This window comes from Dryas octopetala, chromosome 7, assembly GCF_963921425.1.
Source record: "Dryas octopetala chromosome 7, drDryOcto1.1, whole genome shotgun sequence".
NCBI lineage: Eukaryota > Viridiplantae > Streptophyta > Magnoliopsida > Rosales > Rosaceae > Dryas > Dryas octopetala.
Genome location: NC_141372.1, coordinates 6,958,594 through 6,977,782, shown reverse-complemented (window position 1 = coordinate 6,977,782; position 19,189 = coordinate 6,958,594). Strand labels below are relative to the sequence as shown.

The window sequence follows — 19,189 nt, the reverse complement described above, 5'->3', positions numbered from 1 at the left end:
TCTGGAATAATAAGTATAAAAATGAGGTCTTCGATTGTTTTAGATTAAAAATGAGGTCTTCAATTATTACATGCTCAAAAGAGGTCTTCAATTGGAATAATGAATATAAAAAATTATGAAAATTTCTTTCAAATATGTGATAAAAGATAGTGTAGGGTGAATAAATAAAAAAATGGGTGTAATAGGGTAATGTGACGAAAGAGTGCAGTGTAAAGAAAAAAGTGCATACAAGAATATATAAAAGAGAAGAAAAAAAAAAGTAAGAAGCAAAATTAGGAAAATAAAATAAAGGGGAGAGAGTGTGAGAATTGAGAAAGGCATGAGAGTTTTAGAAGAAAGAGATTTTATCTCACCTCATTATTATATCGGACATATACCACCCTATAAATAAAGTGGTTATGCTCACCACCACTTTCAGAGCAGGTGAGCAAATTTGCACTCCTCAAACAAAACCAGCAAGTAGCCACTACAGTTGCTGTGGGGCCCTCCACATGCAACAAATTAAGCAAGATGGATTGACTGATTGAGAAAAGGGCAAAAGTGAAAAACAGAGAAAAAATTATAAAAGAAAAGAAAAGGAAAAAAAGGGAGGAAGACTTGAGAGTTGAGACTGCTGCAATTTATTATTTCTATATATGATGGGATCTGATCAGGCAGATCAATGTGGTGTTTCATGCACCTACCATAATAAGGAGTAATTGCTCTTTGAAAATCTACTTGAAAATCCTGTGGCAGGTACATAATACTCCTCTCCATTAATCTCTCCACCTCTGCATTTACTTGAACTGGGTGCATGCTTACATTCTCGGTGCTTTTGCTTCTTTTAAGCTTGAAAGTGCATGTTTAGTTTTGTTGTATTTACATGCGTTTGGTTAACTTTAGATTATGGCAGAATAATTAGTACTTAGTGAATTTAAACTTTGGCAAATAATTAGATCTGTTGAAATTTTGGTTTCGATCTGATGAAAAGAAGTGATTTGTTTCGTTAATGAAGCATAAGATCTAAATAGGGATGATTCCTTCATCTGGCCGGTACCCAGTTATATAATAAGCTTTCTCACCCTTAAATGAGTAATACCGAATAGAGGAAAAGAGAGAAAGAAAGATATATTAAATATTTAGAAAACTCTTTAAACAGTTCACTATCTTTTGGAAAGTATTCATCTTTTTGGTGCAGGAAAAGTATTCATCTTTAATAAAGGGAAATCCTATTCCTTTCTTTCCTTTTGTCCTTTTTTTTTTTTTTTTTCTCATTTTTCCCATTTTGGTTTTCTTTTCTTCTTTTTTAGAATTATTAGAAGGAAATGGAAGGAAGCAGCGGCATTCATGCTCCATATGACATAGAAAATCCGTACATTTCATTAGTAACTTCAGTGAGAAAGGAGTTGAATCGTTTGTCTCCCCAGTCCTCTAACTGTTGTATCTACAGAATTCCTGAACGACTAAGACGTGTAAGTAAACAGAGCTACACACCTGAGGTAGTCTCTATAGGCCCACTCCACCATGGCAGGGAAGGTTTAAAAGTCATGGAAGAGCACAAAAAGAGATACCTACGAGATTTCATTAGTAGGACTGGGGTAAGTTTGGAGGATTGTATAAAGAAAATAAAGGACCAAGAAGCCAGACTGCGCGGTTGTTATGCAGAACCCATTCAGTTTAGCAGTGATACATTTGTAAGAATCATTCTAGTGGACGCCGCCTTCATCATTGAGCTCTTATTGAGGCATTCTAACCTTGAATCATGGGATGATAATGACCGCATGTTTATATCGATGATGATGAGTGATGTACGGAGAGACATGAGGTTGCTTGAAAATCAGCTGCCATTCTTCATTCTCGAGGATCTTTTTTACCCATACCAAATTACACACTCTTCTAACATTTCAATCATTAGTCTTTCTTACAGATTCGTCAAAATGGGATTGCAAATAGTGGGAGTGGAAGAGAACAATTTGGCGAGAATATGTTCTCCTAAAGTAGAACATTTTGTTGATTTTATAAGAACTTTATATTTGCAGCCATTGAAATCACAAGCTCGAGGGAAACGCACAACTATAACCACACCCAGCATAACAGAGCTACACGGGGCTGGAGTCAAGTTTAAAGTGGAATCAACCAAAAACTTATTTGACATACAATTCAGTGGAGGGATTTTGAAAATTCCAAAATTAAAAATAGTTGATGAAACAGAGCGTGTATTCAGAAATCTCATTGCCTTTGAACAATATAATTTTTTGCAGAAGCACATAATTGATTATTCTGTCATCATGGATGGTTTTGTGAACACCAAAGGATGTGGAGTTGCTTGTGAAGTATGGAATCGTTGAACATTGGCTAGGTGATAGCAATGAGGTTTCTACTCTAATTAACAGACTTGCCAATGAGGTTACTGCGAATTCTAATGATTTCCATTATGCTACTCTCTGTGAAGACCTGAACAAGTATTGCAGAAAGTCGTGGCACAAATGGAAGGCAAATTTGAGACAGAATTATTTCAATACACCATGGGCAACTATGTCTATCATTGCAGCTGTTTTTCTCCTCATACTCACTCTTATACAAACGGTGTGCTCTGTTATCTCTGTTACTCAAGCATCAAGTAATATGCATTAATTTGGAGGCTCATGTTTGATGGGTTGAAGAGTGGCTTCTGTCAAATTGTCCGTGAAAGTCATATCTCTTCTCTACTTCTTATATTCTCTGGGTGCTTTTAAATTTGCTTCCTTCTTAATTTGTTTTTTGGTGAGAAAATTTGCTAGTTTCATTAAGCTTGAAGGTGCATAGTTTTCTAGTATCTAGTATGAGTTGGGCAGATCAAGGTATATATAATTACAATGCTTGGATTTTCTCACCCATCTAGTTTGATTTTGCATTTTGTGATGTTTCCTAAATTTATGGTCGGAGCACATGTCGTCTTGGAATTTAAACAGTGAAATATTTGTTGATTCATTTGGTTCCAGTAATTTGTAATCATCATCGTCATCTATTACAATTACAAATTTACAATAGGAGGAAAATGGGGGGAATCAATGAAGCTGCTCCAAACGACATAGAAAACCCGTCCGAGCCATTACTAACTTCAATGATAGAGGAGTTGGATAGCTTGTCTTCCCTGTCCTCTTCGTCCGAGCCATTAGAAACTTCAATGATAGAGGAGTTGAATAGCTTGCCTTCCCTGTCTTCTGACTGCTGTATCTACAGAGTTCCTGAGAGACTACGGTGTGTAAATGAAAAGGCCTACACTCCTCAAGTAGTCTCGATAGGCCCACTTCACCCAAGAATTGAAGATGTAAGTCGTGCACCCAACATGACAAAGCTACGTACATCACGCGGGAGTCAAGTTTAAGGCGGGAATATCAACCAAAAGCACATTTGACATACAATTTGTTGAGAGTAATGTGGAGCAATGTCCCACATCGGAAAACTAAGGCTTAGCATATGTGTTTATAAGTCTTGGGCCTCTCCACCCATTGCCAATTGGTTTTGGGTTGGATGCTCTAATTCTATCATAGTATCAGAGCTTGGTTATCCGCGTGTAAGGCCCAACGGCCACACGTGCTCCCACGTCACCCAATACAATTTGTTCACGTGTAAGGCTCAAAATATCGCCACACGTGCGGGGGCGTGTTGAGAGTAATGTGGAGCAATGTCCCACATCGGAAAACTAAGGCTTAGCATATGTGTTTATAAGTCTTGGGCCTCTCCACCTATTGCCAATTGATTTTGGGTTGGATGCTCTAATTCTATCACAATTCACTAATGGGATTCTAGAAATTCCAAATTTAGAAATTTGGGATCACACAGTCTATATTCAGAAATCTTATTGCCTTGGAACAATGCCATTGCACTAGGATGTGCGTAAGTGATTATGTTATCTTGATGGATCGGACTCCCCAAGGAATGTGGAGTTGCTTGTTGAGCATGGAATTTTTCAAAATTTGCTTGCTGACAGCAGTGATGTTTCTACCCTCATTAACAACCTTGGCATTGGGGTTTCTAGTACTGGGGGGCGTTACAGCTCCTATTATGCTACTCTTTCTGAAGAACTGAACAAGTACTGTGATTCGACGTGGCACAAATGGAAGGCAAATCTGAGACAAAATTATTTCAACACGCCATGGGCGACTATTTCTGTCATTGCAGCTTTTGTTCTCCTCATACAAACAGTCTGCTCAATAGCATCAACATGTACGTAGTAAGACCTCTCTTTTTCGCCGTTTAATTTCTATCTCTATCCTTTTTCCACCATCTAATAGAGGCTCTCAGCTGCTTAAAGTGATAATTAAGTTGAAGAGCTAGTATGGGCTCTTAATTTGTCGGTGAAAGTTGTGTGCATGTAGGATGATACCATATTGTAGAGCCTGAAGCAAATTACTGCTTGTTTAATTTGTTTGTTTGTACGTACGGTAGTAGACTCATGTTTGTGGTGTTTAACTTTGATAAAATGTTAAATTAAAGTCTTATATTTTGCGACTTGGGTGATCCTTGCAGGTGGAAAATGAAATTTGTACCAAATTTTCTCTCATTGTTTTTCTTTTCCAAACTATGCTTAAGGAATCAAAGGCAATATATGTTTGAAGATCCAAATTCTTTGAAGTTGGTCTCAAGAACTAGAGTGTTTGGGTCAACCCAAATTGGTTAGTGGCAAAAAGGTATAATATTGGATTATCGATCTGGTCCTTTTTTCATGAGGATCTAGTCCCGATCCGAATACTATACAGAGATACATGATGTATATCTTATATACAAGAACGTAGGCCATACATATGCTCATTCTATACTAGAATGTCTTTTATCGAGATACATGGTGCCCATTCTATACCCTATACCAAAAAGTTTTCATGTATGAAGACATTCTCTATAAAATGTGCATTATATTGATGTATAGTATCTGGGTCCGGCGAGGTCCTCAAGACCCAAGTGCTGATGCAAGAATTTCTGAGCAAATACCTTTTACTATAGTGAAACATTCAAAAACCCAAAAAATGTTCATGGTTAATTAAATTGTTAAGTACGTGAATTAGATTTTATAAATGGTAACTTCACAATCATTATTTTAGAAAGGGAAAATTTTTCATTCAGGACACGTACTTTGGGGTCAATCTTAGTTTAGGACACCAGTTTGGGTTTGTGCTAGTTTAGGACACATATTTAGGATTTGTATTAATGTGGGACAATCCGTCACCTCCGTCAAGAATTCCGTTAAAAATAGACATGTGCCATGCACATGACCTATTTTCAAGGGACAAAATGGACAATTCACCATAATATATTAAAATAATTAAAAATAAACAAGATTAAAACTAAAAATATATTAAAAAAGTTTAAAACTATAAACACAAAAAACACAGAAAAAAAAAAAAGGATTGAAGAGGGAGATGCAGATCTCACCCCCCCCCCCCCCGTTTTCACTCAGCCCCAACCACCTCCGACGGTGGCTTTACTGCCGGCGACGACCCACCCTCTCTTCTCTCTCTCTCTCTCTCTCTCTCTCTCTCTCTCTCTCTCTCTCTCTCTCTCTCTCTCTCTCTCTCCCCATCTCTCCCTCTATTTCTCTCTTCCTCTCTTTAATTCTCTCTCTTTATCCCTCTGTCTCTCTCTCTATCCCTCTGCTACTCGATGCGCAACTGTGCATCCTTCACACCTTCACCCTTACTGCAAGTCTAAAGAAAGAAAAGAGTGAAGGTGTGAAGAATAAACAAATATATTTAAAGTCATGCACTCCACTTCTCCAGGTTTCCAATGATTTAAGTGAAAATCCAGAAAGTGATAATAGTCTCCACTAAGCCAATTAATTGTATTATACCTAATTAAGTGGAGGCATTCATTCCTTCGCATTTGAAGATTGATTAAAATAAACCCATATTTGAAACACTTACTTCCTCAGAGACCAAACAGGGTGTTGGAAGATTGACACAAGAAAATATGAGGATAATGCCTTGCATAAACAAGAATGAAATACCCACACACACACAAAAAAAAAAAAAAAAACAAGAAGCAATGCAACGTTAATCCAGACAATATCTTCAGAACAATTAAAATGGGGGAAAAAAATACAAAGAATTGATTTAGACATTTCATCGAACGGTCAAGAAACAAAATCTGAGGGATAAGAATGTCGATTAGCAAAAACACACAGTTTGATTTGATTAAGACATTTCACCCATTAGCCAAAAACTCCACAATAGTTCAGACAAGACCCGAATAAAAGGGAATCGAAAATGACCTTCTCGGAAACCACCATGGCAATGAAAATTCCAAACTTCGATTGACAGGAGAATAAATGCGAGGAACCCGAAATTATAGAAGCGAGTTACACTAAAGAGGAAGTGCCAACAACAACGCGCCAATTGCTTACGAAATGGCGATTCAGATGCGGAACAGAAGCACACTAAACTCGGAGCTTTGTAAAACAAATTAGAAATTTACAGCTCAATATGGCTAAAAAAAAAGGGAATATATTTGACGGGATAGAGAGAGAGACAGAGGGATAAAGAGAGAGAATTAAAGAGAGGAAGAGAGAAATAGAGGGAGAGATGGGGAGAGGGAGAGATGGGAGAGAGAGAGAGAGAGAGAGAGAGAGAGAGAGAGAGAGAGAGAAGAGAGGGTGGGTCGTCGCCGGAAGTAAAGCCACCGCCGGAGGTGATTGGGGCTGAGTGAAAACGACGGGGGGGGGGGTGAGATCTGCATCTCCCTCTTCAATCCTTTTTTTTTCTGTGTTTTTTGTGTTTATAGTTTTAAACTTTTTTAATATATTTTTAGTTTTAATCTTGTTTATTTTTAATTATTTTAATATATTATGGTGAATTGTCCATTTTGTCCCTTGAAAATAGGTCATGTGCATGGCACATGTCTATTTTTAACGGAATTCTTGACGGAGGTGACAGATTGTCCCACATTAATACAAATCCTAAATATGTGTCCTAAACTAGCACAAACCCAAACTGGTGTCCTAAACTAAGATTGACCCCAAACTAGGTGTCATGTTTGAAAATTTTTCCCTTTTAGAAACCCTGAAATATAAATAAAGTGTTGACTTGAGAGGGCTGCACAGACTGCTCTAGTATATGATGCAACTTGAGCTTTCTGAGCTTTTTGAAGGGAAAGTTTGGAGCTGAATGCATCGTAGCAAATAGGGAAAAACAATATAACTTATTTGAGAAATCTTCTAGACGTAAAGAATTCTTTTGGCTACATTAAGCAAGCCTTTTCAATGCCGGCACTTATTTATTTCTTTTGGCTCCATTAAAGAATTCTTCTCCCACTTATTTGACCATGATATTTTGTAGGACTTTTCTAGCACATATGGACTTTAAAGACATCTTCTAGACTTGTCATTGATTCGTAGAGTTTGCTAACAAACATACATTACTTTTCAACAATATAGAAAAAAGTTTAAAAGACTTGACTTATTTTCTTTACATATATGATGGGATTTGGGCACAGATCAATGTGGTATTTCATATGCTACCAAATTGAGTAGCTCTCTGAAACCTAGAAAAGCCATAACAAACTTGATTATCTGCAGCAGGTACAAACACTCCATCTTTGCAAATACTTACTTTAACTGGTACTCTTCTTTTTACTGCGTATATTCTCTGTGCTTTTAAGTTTGCTTCTTTTATTAAGCTTGAAGGTGCATAGTTTTGAAGTATCTATGGTTGGTTAATTTTAATTTAGAAAGTGGCATAATATATATGTAGTTAATTTTAACTGTGGTCAATAATTAGTTCTGGTTTCCACCCTTTGATATTAGTTTGTTATCATATGAAAAAAAAAAAAAAAATACATGAGAAAGAGGATATAACATCCAGGAGAACAGCAATAAATAATTAAAAAAAAACAGAGAAATAGAAGGATTTACATGAGTCAACAAACTTACCTATGTCAATGTCAACAGTAGTGGGACACTGAAAATTCACTACCAACATATCAACTACGAGAATTTTCAGTATTAATCAAAACCAAACACACTTACAATATCACACCCTTATGCTCTCAACTTTCTCACTCTCTTTAAAAATAAAAAATAAAAAAGTTTCTCACTCTCTTTCAAATAATAATAATAAAAAAAAAAAAGTTTCTCACTCTCTTAATCTTTGGTCTTCTCATACCTTTGCAGTTTGCACTCTTTGATTAACTTTCTTTGGCACAATTATCAATGTATATATGCTCCAAAGATGGTTTAAGAGTATAATTATATAAAAGCTTTCTTGCCATTATATAATGAGATTGTAACGAAATAGAGAAAGATAATATAACTTATTTCGGTGCATGTAAATGAGCCAAAGAGAGAAATAAACTTTTAAAATTCTGGTAAGTTTTTCTAGTGCATACATAATTTAAACCCTGATTTTGTTACAAATTTGTTGGAGCCAAATTTCTCCGATCAGACAATTTTGTCAACAATAATATTTTCTGATGATTTTGATCGAGAAGCCCGAACTCCATCTTCATTAGTCATCCACAAAAGCCGGTGGGGGCCGGGGTGTAACTAAAAGACACTTTGATGCGTAAGTTAGCATGAATTCAACATGTTTGTAAGTAAAATTCCATCAAATAGCCCCTTTGGCCCTCCATTTGTGATGCTATTTATGGGCTCCTCCAGCCTTGTTCGCCAAGCATCCTTCCCTCCATTATCACACTCCTCCCCCCCATGTCCTCCATGTGGTGAGTGGTTCTTAATTTAATGGAGATTATCGTGGGTCAATATATAGCTCTCCCACATTCCTACTTTCCTGGGATATGACCACAATCCTACATGTGCTAATTGATGGGTTACAGACTTGAGTCAGGTTGGGCCTAACCCACAATCCCTTTACCTTGTCCAATGTACTCAGGCCCATCCAACTATTCCTGGTCTAGCGAATTATTTGGATCCCACAAAATTGTATTCATTAAAAGAAGTTTATACTCGGTATAAATTTTGTTAGGGGTGACCCTTTGCTCTGTTGGTTGTTTGGTTTTGCTCATTTACATCATTTAGATTCATGAATAGTAAGACTGCAAGCATGCTAAGCATACTAGCTACATGATGAAGACCACATCTTAATAGTGGAACTGGTCCCCTTTTTTATTTCTTTTCCCGCAGGCTTTGTGGATCATGGTTAATTTGGATATGGAAGAGCCACATGCTACAAATCTGACAAATAAGTTGAACATGCTGTCTCCCATATCCTCGGAGTGTTGTATCTACAGGGTTCCGAAGCGACTACGTGACATGAATGAGAAGGCCTACACACCTCAAGTGGTCTCACTTGGCCCGCTTCACCATGGCAAAGAAAGCCTAGAAGCCATGGAAGAGCATAAATTGCGGTATGTGAAGGACTTTTTCGAGCGGACAGAGGTAAGCCTGCAGGATTGTTTCAAATCTTTGAAGGAATGGGAAGCAAGAATTCGTTCTTGTTATGCAGTAGCCATTGAATTTAATGAACATGAGCTTGTGGAAATGATTTTGGTAGATGGAATTTTTACCTTTGAGGTCCTGCTGAGGAGTTCTTTCCCAACACTGCAAAAGGAAAATGACCGTGTACTTGGGAAACCATGGATGGACAGGGACATAATATATGACATGTTAATGCTTGAAAATCAGCTCCCATTCTTTGTCCTTGAGTATCTCTATTCCTTGGCCCATGCCAGTAATACCATTCCTCTTTCAGGGCTTTCCCTTGTTAAGCTTACCCATAATTTCTTCCAGGATAGGGTATATATAAGGTCACTTGAAGAAAACTTGAAAAAACTCTCTCAATATTCTGGAACTAGAATAAAACATTTTGTTGATTTTGTACTAAAATGTCATCGACCTTCACCCTCTGAGCTTCCACCCAAAAGAAAACCCAACACTTTAAGAATACCAAGTGCAACACTATTACATGAGGCTGGAGTCAAGTTTCTGATGGTTGAAGACAAAAACTTATTTGACATACAATTTGAGAATGGGATTCTGAAAATTCCACAGTTACAAATGCGTGGTTCGACAGAAGTTTTCTTCCGGAATCTTATTGCCTATGAGCAGTTTGAGCTCCATGATCATTACATCAACGATTATGTATACATCATCGATCGCCTGGTTGACAATTCCAAGGATGTGGAATTACTTGTTAGTAGCGGAGTCCTTGAATCAAAGCTATCTGATAGCAAAGCAGTGGCAACCTTTATTAACACCCTTGACTTAGGGCCCATTTTGTTCGGTGAAAATTTCTATTTCACCGATCTTTGTGAAAAGCTGAATGAATACAACACAGTCCGCTGGCACAAGTGGAAGGCAAGCTTGAAACATGATTATCTCAGTAGTCCATGGGCGATCCTCTCTATTATCATAGGGACTGTTCTACTCATACTCACTCTTGTTCAAGCAGGGTTCTCAATTGGTTCAGACTGATCGATGTTTATGGATTTCTGTCTGTGTGTTTTTCATGTGCATGTATTTTTAAGGAAGAAGAGTAATTGTGTTGTGTTATCTAAGTGTTGACTTAAGAGTGCTGCATAGACTGCTAAAGTGTGATACATTTGAGTTTTCTGAGCTTTTCAATGGAGAAGTTTGGAGCTGAATGCATAGAACTATGATCTATCCACTGATGCTCAACTATGGCTGGCAATCTTCTCATATTAATGACATCATCAATATACTCACTACTCTGATCAATGAAAAAAATAAGCACTCACTACTATACCAGAAGGGATTTTGGATGATGAAGGCTACACTTTAATATATATTACCCAAAACTCTCACTAATATGAACAAAATAGACATTCTAATCGCAGCCCTGTCAGCTTTTCCCTCTTCTCCTTCAGAATGGAGTGACAATTCTAGTAAATAAGTCTAATTATCCATCTTTTTAAGCCCTTAATTTAATTAATTTGCAGATATATCTTTCACAATCTTTGTCATGGCTCCATTTTTATATTTTCGAGCAACTTTGGTGGGACATCCAACCATGAGAAAGATTTTTGTTTATGTCACAAAAGGCATAAAATCCAAAGAGAGAAAATGAGCATGAAGTTGTAGATCTATGTCCACCTAGATTAACACAAAATCAAATCGAAAATCAAATTTCTTAGTATCAGATCAAGTCACTGAACTTATTCGACTGTAATCAAAATAAAATAAATTAAAATGAGCTTACGGGGAACAAAATGGCCCAAGTGTTAAATCCCCAATAAATCAACTATTGACAGCAAAATAAAGCACCTTCCAAATAAATTAGTATACTAAATGAGTAGCATATCAAGTGAAATACCTCATAATATGCCTTAATTTGACTTGCATGCAGTGTTCACTGATCAATGAACCAAGTAAAATAGATTTCGAAATTTGAACTTGTATTTCAAGACAACTGTTGGTCAAACATGAATCCCATGTACAAAAAATGTGTTTCCTCTATATGTAAGCATTCTGCCCTCAGCCCCGACACACCATATATGGCCTTGCAGTTGCAAAACTCCCTTCATCCCTGCTGTTTCCCATACAAACTTGAAAAGCCCAAGAGCCCTGTCCAATTGTCTCACCCCACTCCAAACCATCTGCTCCTCATCTGAAGTCACAATCCTCCCCATACACAAGCAGAAACTATTCTCACCACAACTGTTATAAAGCCCACCACGTACGTCTACTTCAATATCTCTAACATGTCCATAGAGGTAATATAACAAAAGTGTGAACAAGCATTTAGATGAATGACCCAATGTCTTAGACAGCTTCTTCTGCACTAGGCTTTCTTGGTGTCGAATTTCCTTGAATCCGATACTTCTATCAATCAACACATCCTTGATTTGAGACAGCCCCTCTTTCAAGATCTCAAGCTTTGTTACGTAAAGAAGTATCTCCCTTTCATTTTTCAAACAATCAATGAGGTCATTGAACATTTCAAGAAAATCTTCCCATTTTTGCAAAGCAGAGAATTCAGTAGTTTTTGGAGGTGCAAGGCGCATCCATGAAGTGGAGTCCTCATCATATGAAATGGATGTGGAAGTGTCAGCCAATAACTTTAGACAGCTAGAAACTATTTGCTGACCCATCTTCGTCCCTTTGCTTGGGCACTGATAATCTAAATAATCCAGCTCTGATTTCAAGCCATTGAGTACCTCCTCAAGCGTGCCAGTCCATATGCGGTGCTGTGTGACCTGTGGGGATATTGTGACACGCACTGACTGCCTTTGCTGGGCAGAAATGTTTAGAAAGCCACCTACTACAGAGAGTGTTTTCACAACCATGGCCTCTCTTTCACTTGGCTTACCGAAACAAACAAATGGGTTACAGATTCTACCACCCGAGAACGCCACCACATTATTCTTCAGCGTTTGCTGAACTGATGGAGACCCAATAAAGACCCTGGCAAGTGACTTGAAAGTCAGCATTCTCTGTTCAATTCGACCATCAATGATAATCGAACCATCAGCCATATTAACAAGCCTTCCATCAATCAAATCGACATTTTTTAGCAAGTGGGTTAATTTTGTTAACTTCGGGAATGCCTTCTTATACCATTCTGGGGGCAAAAGCTCTCTATGAGACTCATCATCGGAGCAATGATATAGCATCGCATTCAAATGCAGGGCTCCATTTCGCTTACCCATTACATGCTTTGCACCATAGATTAACTTCTCTACATGTCTACAAGCCATTTTTACCTAGAAAAAAACACCCTCTAAATAACACTCCAAGTTACAACTGCAACAACAAAACAACCATGGCTTCAGTGCGGCAAGAAATCAAACAAGTGGCGTGCAATTTTATTGCTTTTAACATATACCCTCAACGAGAAACCATTAGAGACGGCTTAGTCGAACATAACAAAGGTAACATGTAAGCTTAAGGAAGCTAACATCAAAAGCTTGCCTGTAATTTTGTTGGGTACAGAGAACGTGAAAGAAACCATGCCACTCGTGAAATGCTGATATATCTGGACAAGGAGAGACAACTACGTGTTTGAATTTTGGACTTAAACTGGATGTTATGCACGGTATTTGGGCTGCATCTTATGTTGGATCCAGTAAATGAGAAATGGGCTTTATTGGGCTTGAATTGGGCTTTTTTCTTTTGCCAGAGCTTGAATTGGGCATTTAAACACTGAGATAATGACAGATCAACCCAGTATAAAAATAAAGGCTTTTTTACTCAAATAACACCTAAACTATAGAGGGTGTGCTCAAATACCATCCAAACTTTTTTTTTGTTAATTTACCACATGAACTTTCACATATTGGCCAATCTACCACCTACCGTCACTTTAGTTAAATTTTCTTTTTATTTCAAGAGTATTTTCGTCAATTTATTTATAAAAGCATTTTAAATATTAAAAAAAAAATCTAAGTAAACCCCCTAAAAAAAAGGTATTTCCATTTTCTATTTTTTACTTTTTAAGTTTTTTTATAATTATATTTTAAAAAAAGTTTTTAAAATAATATTATTTTTTTATTGTATTCAAGGACAAAATGGGAAGTAGGAAATTTTTTGATGATTTAACAGAAAAATGGATGTTATGTGGTAAATTAGCACATATTGATAATTTCAGATGGTAAATTGACAAGAAAAAAAGTTTGGGTGGTATGAGAGCACACCCCCTATAGTTCAGGTGGTATTTAGGTAAAAAAGCCTAAAATAAATACTGTGCTTTTTTATTATTTTATTGGAAAAACGTGTTCCTTTTCAATTGCAGATAAAGAGAAGGGAAAATGAACTTTAATAAATTTGAACATGCTAGACTTAAAAGGAACGGAAAAAAGAAAAAACTTTAAAGATAAAATTATGTTAATTTTTTTTTCATCCATTGAATTGGGTAGGAATTAAAAAGTAGCCTTGATTTTCCTGCCATTGACTATCACAGTGCTGATAAACTTTCAACTCTTGTACTTAATCCAGTGAATTGTCTGGTCTTGATTGTTTTGGGGCCCCAATCCACATTTAAAATCATGACAAAAGATGTTCATGTTCTTCTTTCAAGGGCATGAGTCTTTCAAATGTCTTGTCCTAAATTGTTAGTTTAGAAGTAATTAGAAATTATACAATGCTCAAACTATGAAACAGATTTTATCAATTATTTATATATCGATCCATGCATTTGATTTCTTTCCTTTCTTTTAATTTTTGGTTTATTTTTTCATGTATGCAATATAAGACAAAGTACCCAAACTATAATGCAATGTAGTGGGAATGGCGCAAAAACCTCAATATATAAGCAACTTGGACCGGGCTTTTTTACATGATTGAATGTGAGGTACTTCAAGACTACTTCACTAACATCAACAAAGCATATATATGATATATATTGATATGATATGAAGTAACATAAAGCTAGCTAAGCTTAAAGTAGTGAAACAAAGAATCTTGCTAAAAGCTAAATAATGGAGTGTAGTAGCAGACACTAATGAATGTGTGATTACTTTTTGACCAATAAAATTTGCATTTTACAGTACTTAAACCATGAGGTCAATGAGGGAACCCATGAAAGGTGTTTGCTGAAAAGCTTGGGAATCCTATGTGATGAGTTTTACTTTTAAATTAAATATGTTCAGTTTAGATCTAATTAATTTTGGAAGTTCATTAGATAAGATTTGTCAAAGTTAACCCCATCCGTTAAACAAGAACCGAATCATTATAATTAATGATATTTGGATAACAACTCATTGGGCTGAGTGGTCATCTTTTAATTCATTACACATGCATGCAGATGTTAAATGGAAAATACTTGTCTGACCTCCCTGTTAATTATCTGTTTTTAAGGTAGTTGGTTCATGATAATCTAGACAATGATTAAGATGATTTTAATCATATTTCGATCACTAGCTTGACCATAATCATCGGAGAAACAATGTGATATAAAAATGGTTTAAACTTTAAAGAGTTAAAATTATACGTAATTAAACCTTTTAGCGGGAGGTCAGAAAAGTTTATAAAGCATTATTTCATCAACTAATTAAGCGATCAACTGTGCCAATGCTGCGTATTTATTTTCATTAACCTCGTTAGACATATGATTTCGGATAAATTAAACACGTTAGAGAGGTAATATGAAGTACTTTGGATCACGCTTGAACTTGAAATTAACTTCCATGATTGACTCTCTATCTGATATGAAATACCCTATATTCTAGAGGATTTGGATTCCTAGAACCCTTTATTGAAGAAAAAAAATTGAAATTGATGATACATCGTGTTTGAATTTGTTGAAGTTGATATTGGTTCCTATATATATATATATATATATTTGATCAGGTGCGCACCAATAAACATGCACACTTGTCATTGAGCGCTCAGTGGCTTCATCGAGCGTTCTACAATGTTTTTTAACACAGGCGAGCGCTGTAAGCAGTGCTCAGTGCTGTAAGCAGTGCTTAGTGCTTAGTGCTTAGTGCTTCTTGCTTCGCCGAGTTTTGAGGGTAAACCTTCATCCCCTCCTAAGGTATAAAATAGGCTTAGTGGACGTTATATTAGAGTTTAGTTCCGCCCAAAATCCTGGATCTAAACAGGCCATAACATAAATGTCGACAAACCAGTGCCAAGCACTCGGTAGCTACAAAATTTTGCATTACCAAGTGCTCGACGTCGAGTATGGACGTTTGCACCTGCATCGGCCTATATATATATATATATATTCTTGAAGGCATTCATATAAATCTGAATCATCTGATCATTTCTTATCTTAAAAATAAAGATATATTCTAGTACATTGTGGAATCAACATATTTTATTGTTAATTAATTTCCAATATATCTTCCTCGTAAAGGCAATTGCTCTAGCAATTTAATTCTTAATTAAAATGTTACCTGAAAGCCTAAAAGCTATGAAATTCTCTTGCGTTGTTTTAATCAAAAGATGTGATTATGGTCCATACATGATGTGAACAGCTCCTTTGGTTCACAGCTCCTTTGGTATCTATTGCTTTGCAGATTACTCATATACATGTTATGGGCAACGGTACTTATTTACAATTTTAAGTCAAATATTCCTTGGACCACCAGTCTTAGGATAAAAGCATTCTTGATTCTAGCTATAGCTAGCTAGCTAGGAAGAGAGCATCATCCATATCATCTTTCCTCTCTCAGCTCTAAGAAATCATGATATGTTCTGAATTGAATGAATTCGGATCCTTAATTTACTGATCGAACACACTTAATTCTTAAATATCAAAATGATGTCGTTTTGGACCTAGAGCATATCAAATGAGTGTGGAAAAGATCAACAAAGGATATTATATTATATTGGATCTGAATGGTCTTAGTTAAGAATTTCACTATATATACAGAGGGAAGTTATTAATTAGGGCAATAAGGGCTTCATATATATTCTCCATGAAACAAAATTAATACTAATCAGATTAATTAGAATAATAGTACCAGTACTGGTACAAAACTACATGCCTAGCTAGCTATAATATAGCTCATAACATTAATATAATAAAGGTCACAAATTAATGCCAAATGATAATTTGTACTTGATCAACTTCAAGTTCTTCATCCACGTACAATTCATCATAAAATTAATAATTAAGCTCCCTAGCTAGCAAAGATAAAGATCTAGAAACTAGAAGGTGGGGAAGGAGGCCGGGGAAAGAGGGAAAAACAAATTAATATAGAGGTCTGGCCCCAAATGGAGAGTAGCTCATCAAATTAACCATCATAAGAGAATATCCTTCTTTCTCAGTTAACCCTTCAGCAAAAGTACAGCAGTGCCTGAAGATGAACAAAATGAATCACTTTAATTAATTTTTCTTTAAGTCAAATAATTGTATATATGTATATATGTATATACAAAGTTGTTCAGATAAGAGACAACTCACCGAAAGCGATGAAAATATATTCTAGGACGAATATGGAGACATGCCACTACTGGAATCCCTTGGAGCATTGCAACTGAAACATTCCGTCCTGCTAGCGAAGTTGTGCTCATTGCACCCTGACCTGCATCATCTCCAGTTAATTCAATTAATTGATTACCATTTTAATTCATGCTACATTTATTTTTATGAGTCATGCTACATTTACGTACGTACCACATATCTCACATATTATTTTCACGTGAAAGATGTGATGAGAGAGATGTGATCAGTACGTAATATGATAAACACAATGCAAAATTAACCTTGTGCAAATCCAGTCTCCGGATTTCCATCCGGAGCGAGCAGAGCTGCTGCCACTGCCGCCAAATCCGAAACCTCTAAGCGCTCTTGGCATGTCACTCTCAAAGCCACTGCCGCCGCCACTGGATGATTCGTCCTTGGACGCACCACACTTGAAGCAGCTGGAGCGGCTGGCAAAGTTGTGAGCTCCACAGTTGCCAACTGTACAGTACCAGTCACCGGGCCTCACATCCGGCCCAGTGGTGAATCCAAATGAACCACCTCCTCCACCGCCTCTTCCGCCAAAACTTCCATAGTCACCACCTCTCTCGCCACCGCTGCCACCGGATCTTGGCTCCCCACACCGCTGGCATGAGTCCCTCCTTTGGAAGTTGAGATGGTTGCATGACCTACAGTTCCAATCTCCTGGCCTGCTCATCCTTCCTTATATAATATCACAAGTAATACATATATTATTTAATTAGCTACAATGCAACATTTATCAAACTTCAAATTTCACTAATTATAGAGACACTGAGCTTGATTAATCTAAACCTCACCTTGTGAGAAAACAGAGTTGAATAGAAATGCCTGCAGCAAGGGGCTTATGAACTCGAAGATGTGTTGGGAGTTTGTGATTACGGTGATGGGGTTGGAAGCCTTTTATACTTGCTCTTAAGGCCTCGAGAAGCGGGTGGTGGATTGAGGTGTACCCAGTAGAGGTTTAGGTACGTGGGTTTTTTCTTTTTGAGATATTCTTCATCACTTTGGCGTTCCTTGAACAATGGAATCACAAAAACTAAAATGCGAAAAAGAGATAAAGAAAAACTGATACGTGATTCTATTAAAAAATAAAATTGAGGATAAAGCTTTAGCTACAGTTTCCAGAGGTGGGAAATGCATGGACATATCCTTAGCTTTCTTTAGTTCCCTAAATGCCCTTCTTTATGTATCTACCATATATTTGTACTTAATTCATTAAAGCCATATTGTTTTAGTTTTAAACATAATATATATATAGGTTTTTTATCATTAATTTTACCCATCTAAATTTTGACCCGTTTTTCACTTCAATCACCACCTAATAAATTTTTTGACTCGATATGACACATTCATTAAAAAAAAAAAAATTTAATGTGAGACCTCTGTCCAATTCCGTCACATTAAAAATAAGGGTATTTTGATCTTTCTATGTTAATTTACGTATTGTTCATCATCTTAAACCTCAAGCCTCATGTTTTTCAGTTTTTATCTCAACTTCACCCATACTTTTGACCCATTAAATTTCCACCAAAATTAACAATCTTATACTCATTTTGAAACTATGAATTAATATCTTTTTTACAACCATATAAAAATAATTCAAAAATGAGCTATGACACTTAAAATAATTGGTCACAAAGTAGACTACCCGAAACTATCAAATTTTCCAAAAAAATTGGCAGATTTAATTTTTAAATTTCACCTAACTTCAATTTCCTTTAAATTCATCATCCCAAATCAGTTTCTTAGGTTACTAGAACATGTGTATAGCTTTCAAATCAATCATCCAACCTCAAACCAACCTATAAATCAAAATCGATCGTCATCAAGAACGTAAACCCCAAAACTAAGAAATCAAAATCAAAATGAGGGTTTATGTTCTTGATTTCTAGGTTGTTTTGAGGTTGGATGATTGATTTGAAAGCTATACACGTGTTCTAGTAACCTAAGAAACTGATTTTGGGTGATGAATTTGAAGGAAATTGAAGTTGAGTGAAATTTGGAAAATGTAATTTTTTTGGAAAATTTGCAGTTTCGGGTAGCCTAATTTGTGACCACTTATCTCAAGTTTCATAGCTCATTTTTTTTTATATGGTTGTAAAAAAGATATTCATAGCTTCAAAATGAGTATGAAATTGTTGATTTTAGTGGAGATTTGATGGGTCAAAAGTAGGGGTGCAGTTGAGATAAAAATTGAAAAACATGGGGCTTGAGGTTGAAGATGATGAACAGTACGTAAATTAACATAGAAAGATCAAAATACCCTCATTTTTTAAACGGAAAAAGTGACAGAATTGGACAGAGGTCTCATATTGAATTTTTTAAAAAAATTAAGGTACTATATCGAGTCAAAAAAATTATTAGGTGGT

The 19,189-nt window shown here is 36.2% G+C and overlaps 3 protein-coding genes and 1 pseudogene across 7 annotated transcripts; 2 read left to right on the top strand and 2 right to left on the bottom strand.

Annotated features, from left to right (window-relative positions):
* The first annotated feature begins 608 nt into the window (after positions 1-608).
* LOC147279120 (UPF0481 protein At3g47200-like) lies at positions 609-3,379 on the top strand (annotated as a pseudogene). The gene is made up of 2 exons (XR_015123598.1): positions 609-735; positions 1,290-3,379. The product of XR_015123598.1 is annotated as a UPF0481 protein At3g47200-like (transcript).
* Positions 635-10,459, top strand: LOC147279119 (UPF0481 protein At3g47200-like). 3 transcript variants are annotated; one of them, XM_086252538.1, is made up of 3 exons: positions 635-735; positions 4,492-4,652; positions 9,092-10,459. In XM_086252538.1, the coding sequence occupies exon 3, from the start codon at positions 9,104-9,106 to the stop codon at positions 10,379-10,381; it is 1,278 nt and encodes a 425-aa protein (XP_086108664.1). In that variant the 5' UTR covers positions 635-735; positions 4,492-4,652; positions 9,092-9,103; the 3' UTR covers positions 10,382-10,459. The 3 variants fall into 3 exon arrangements, with proteins under 3 accessions (XP_086108664.1, XP_086108666.1, XP_086108665.1); XM_086252540.1 differs by lacking the exon at positions 4,492-4,652 and having other exon boundaries at positions 641-735; XM_086252539.1 differs by lacking the exons at positions 635-735; positions 4,492-4,652 and adding an exon at positions 7,490-7,531.
* Positions 10,460-11,287: 828 nt separating this feature from the next.
* LOC147279118 (exosome complex exonuclease) lies at positions 11,288-12,861 on the bottom strand. The gene has a single exon (XM_086252420.1). The coding sequence runs from the start codon at positions 12,622-12,624 to the stop codon at positions 11,344-11,346; it is 1,281 nt and encodes a 426-aa protein (XP_086108546.1). The 5' UTR covers positions 12,625-12,861; the 3' UTR covers positions 11,288-11,343.
* A 3,408-nt stretch (positions 12,862-16,269) lies between these two features.
* Positions 16,270-17,689, bottom strand: LOC147279117 (RNA-binding protein csdA-like). 2 transcript variants are annotated; one of them, XM_086251839.1, is made up of 4 exons: positions 17,618-17,689; positions 17,081-17,501; positions 16,779-16,899; positions 16,270-16,671 (listed from the first exon to the last, which is right to left on the bottom strand). In XM_086251839.1, the coding sequence occupies exons 2-3, from the start codon at positions 17,494-17,496 to the stop codon at positions 16,800-16,802; spliced, it is 516 nt and encodes a 171-aa protein (XP_086107965.1). In that variant the 5' UTR covers positions 17,497-17,501; positions 17,618-17,689; the 3' UTR covers positions 16,270-16,671; positions 16,779-16,799. The 2 variants fall into 2 exon arrangements, with proteins under 2 accessions (XP_086107965.1, XP_086107966.1); XM_086251840.1 differs by having other exon boundaries at positions 17,081-17,497; positions 17,618-17,688.
* Between the last annotated feature and the right edge of the window lie 1,500 nt (positions 17,690-19,189).

Excerpts from the sequence above, each read along its gene's own strand:
- LOC147279117 (XM_086251839.1), bottom strand. The coding sequence starts at position 17,496 with ATGAGCAGGCCAGGAGATTGGAACTGTAGGTCATGCAACCATCTCAAC. Across the intron at positions 16,900-17,080 it reads GGAGACTGGATTTGCACAAG|GTCAGGGTGCAATGAGCACA; the intron begins GTTAATTTTGCA and ends GAGATGATGCAG.
- LOC147279119 (XM_086252538.1), top strand. The coding sequence starts at position 9,104 with ATGGTTAATTTGGATATGGAAGAGCCACATGCTACAAATCTGACAAAT.
- LOC147279118 (XM_086252420.1), bottom strand. The coding sequence starts at position 12,624 with ATGGCTTGTAGACATGTAGAGAAGTTAATCTATGGTGCAAAGCATGTA.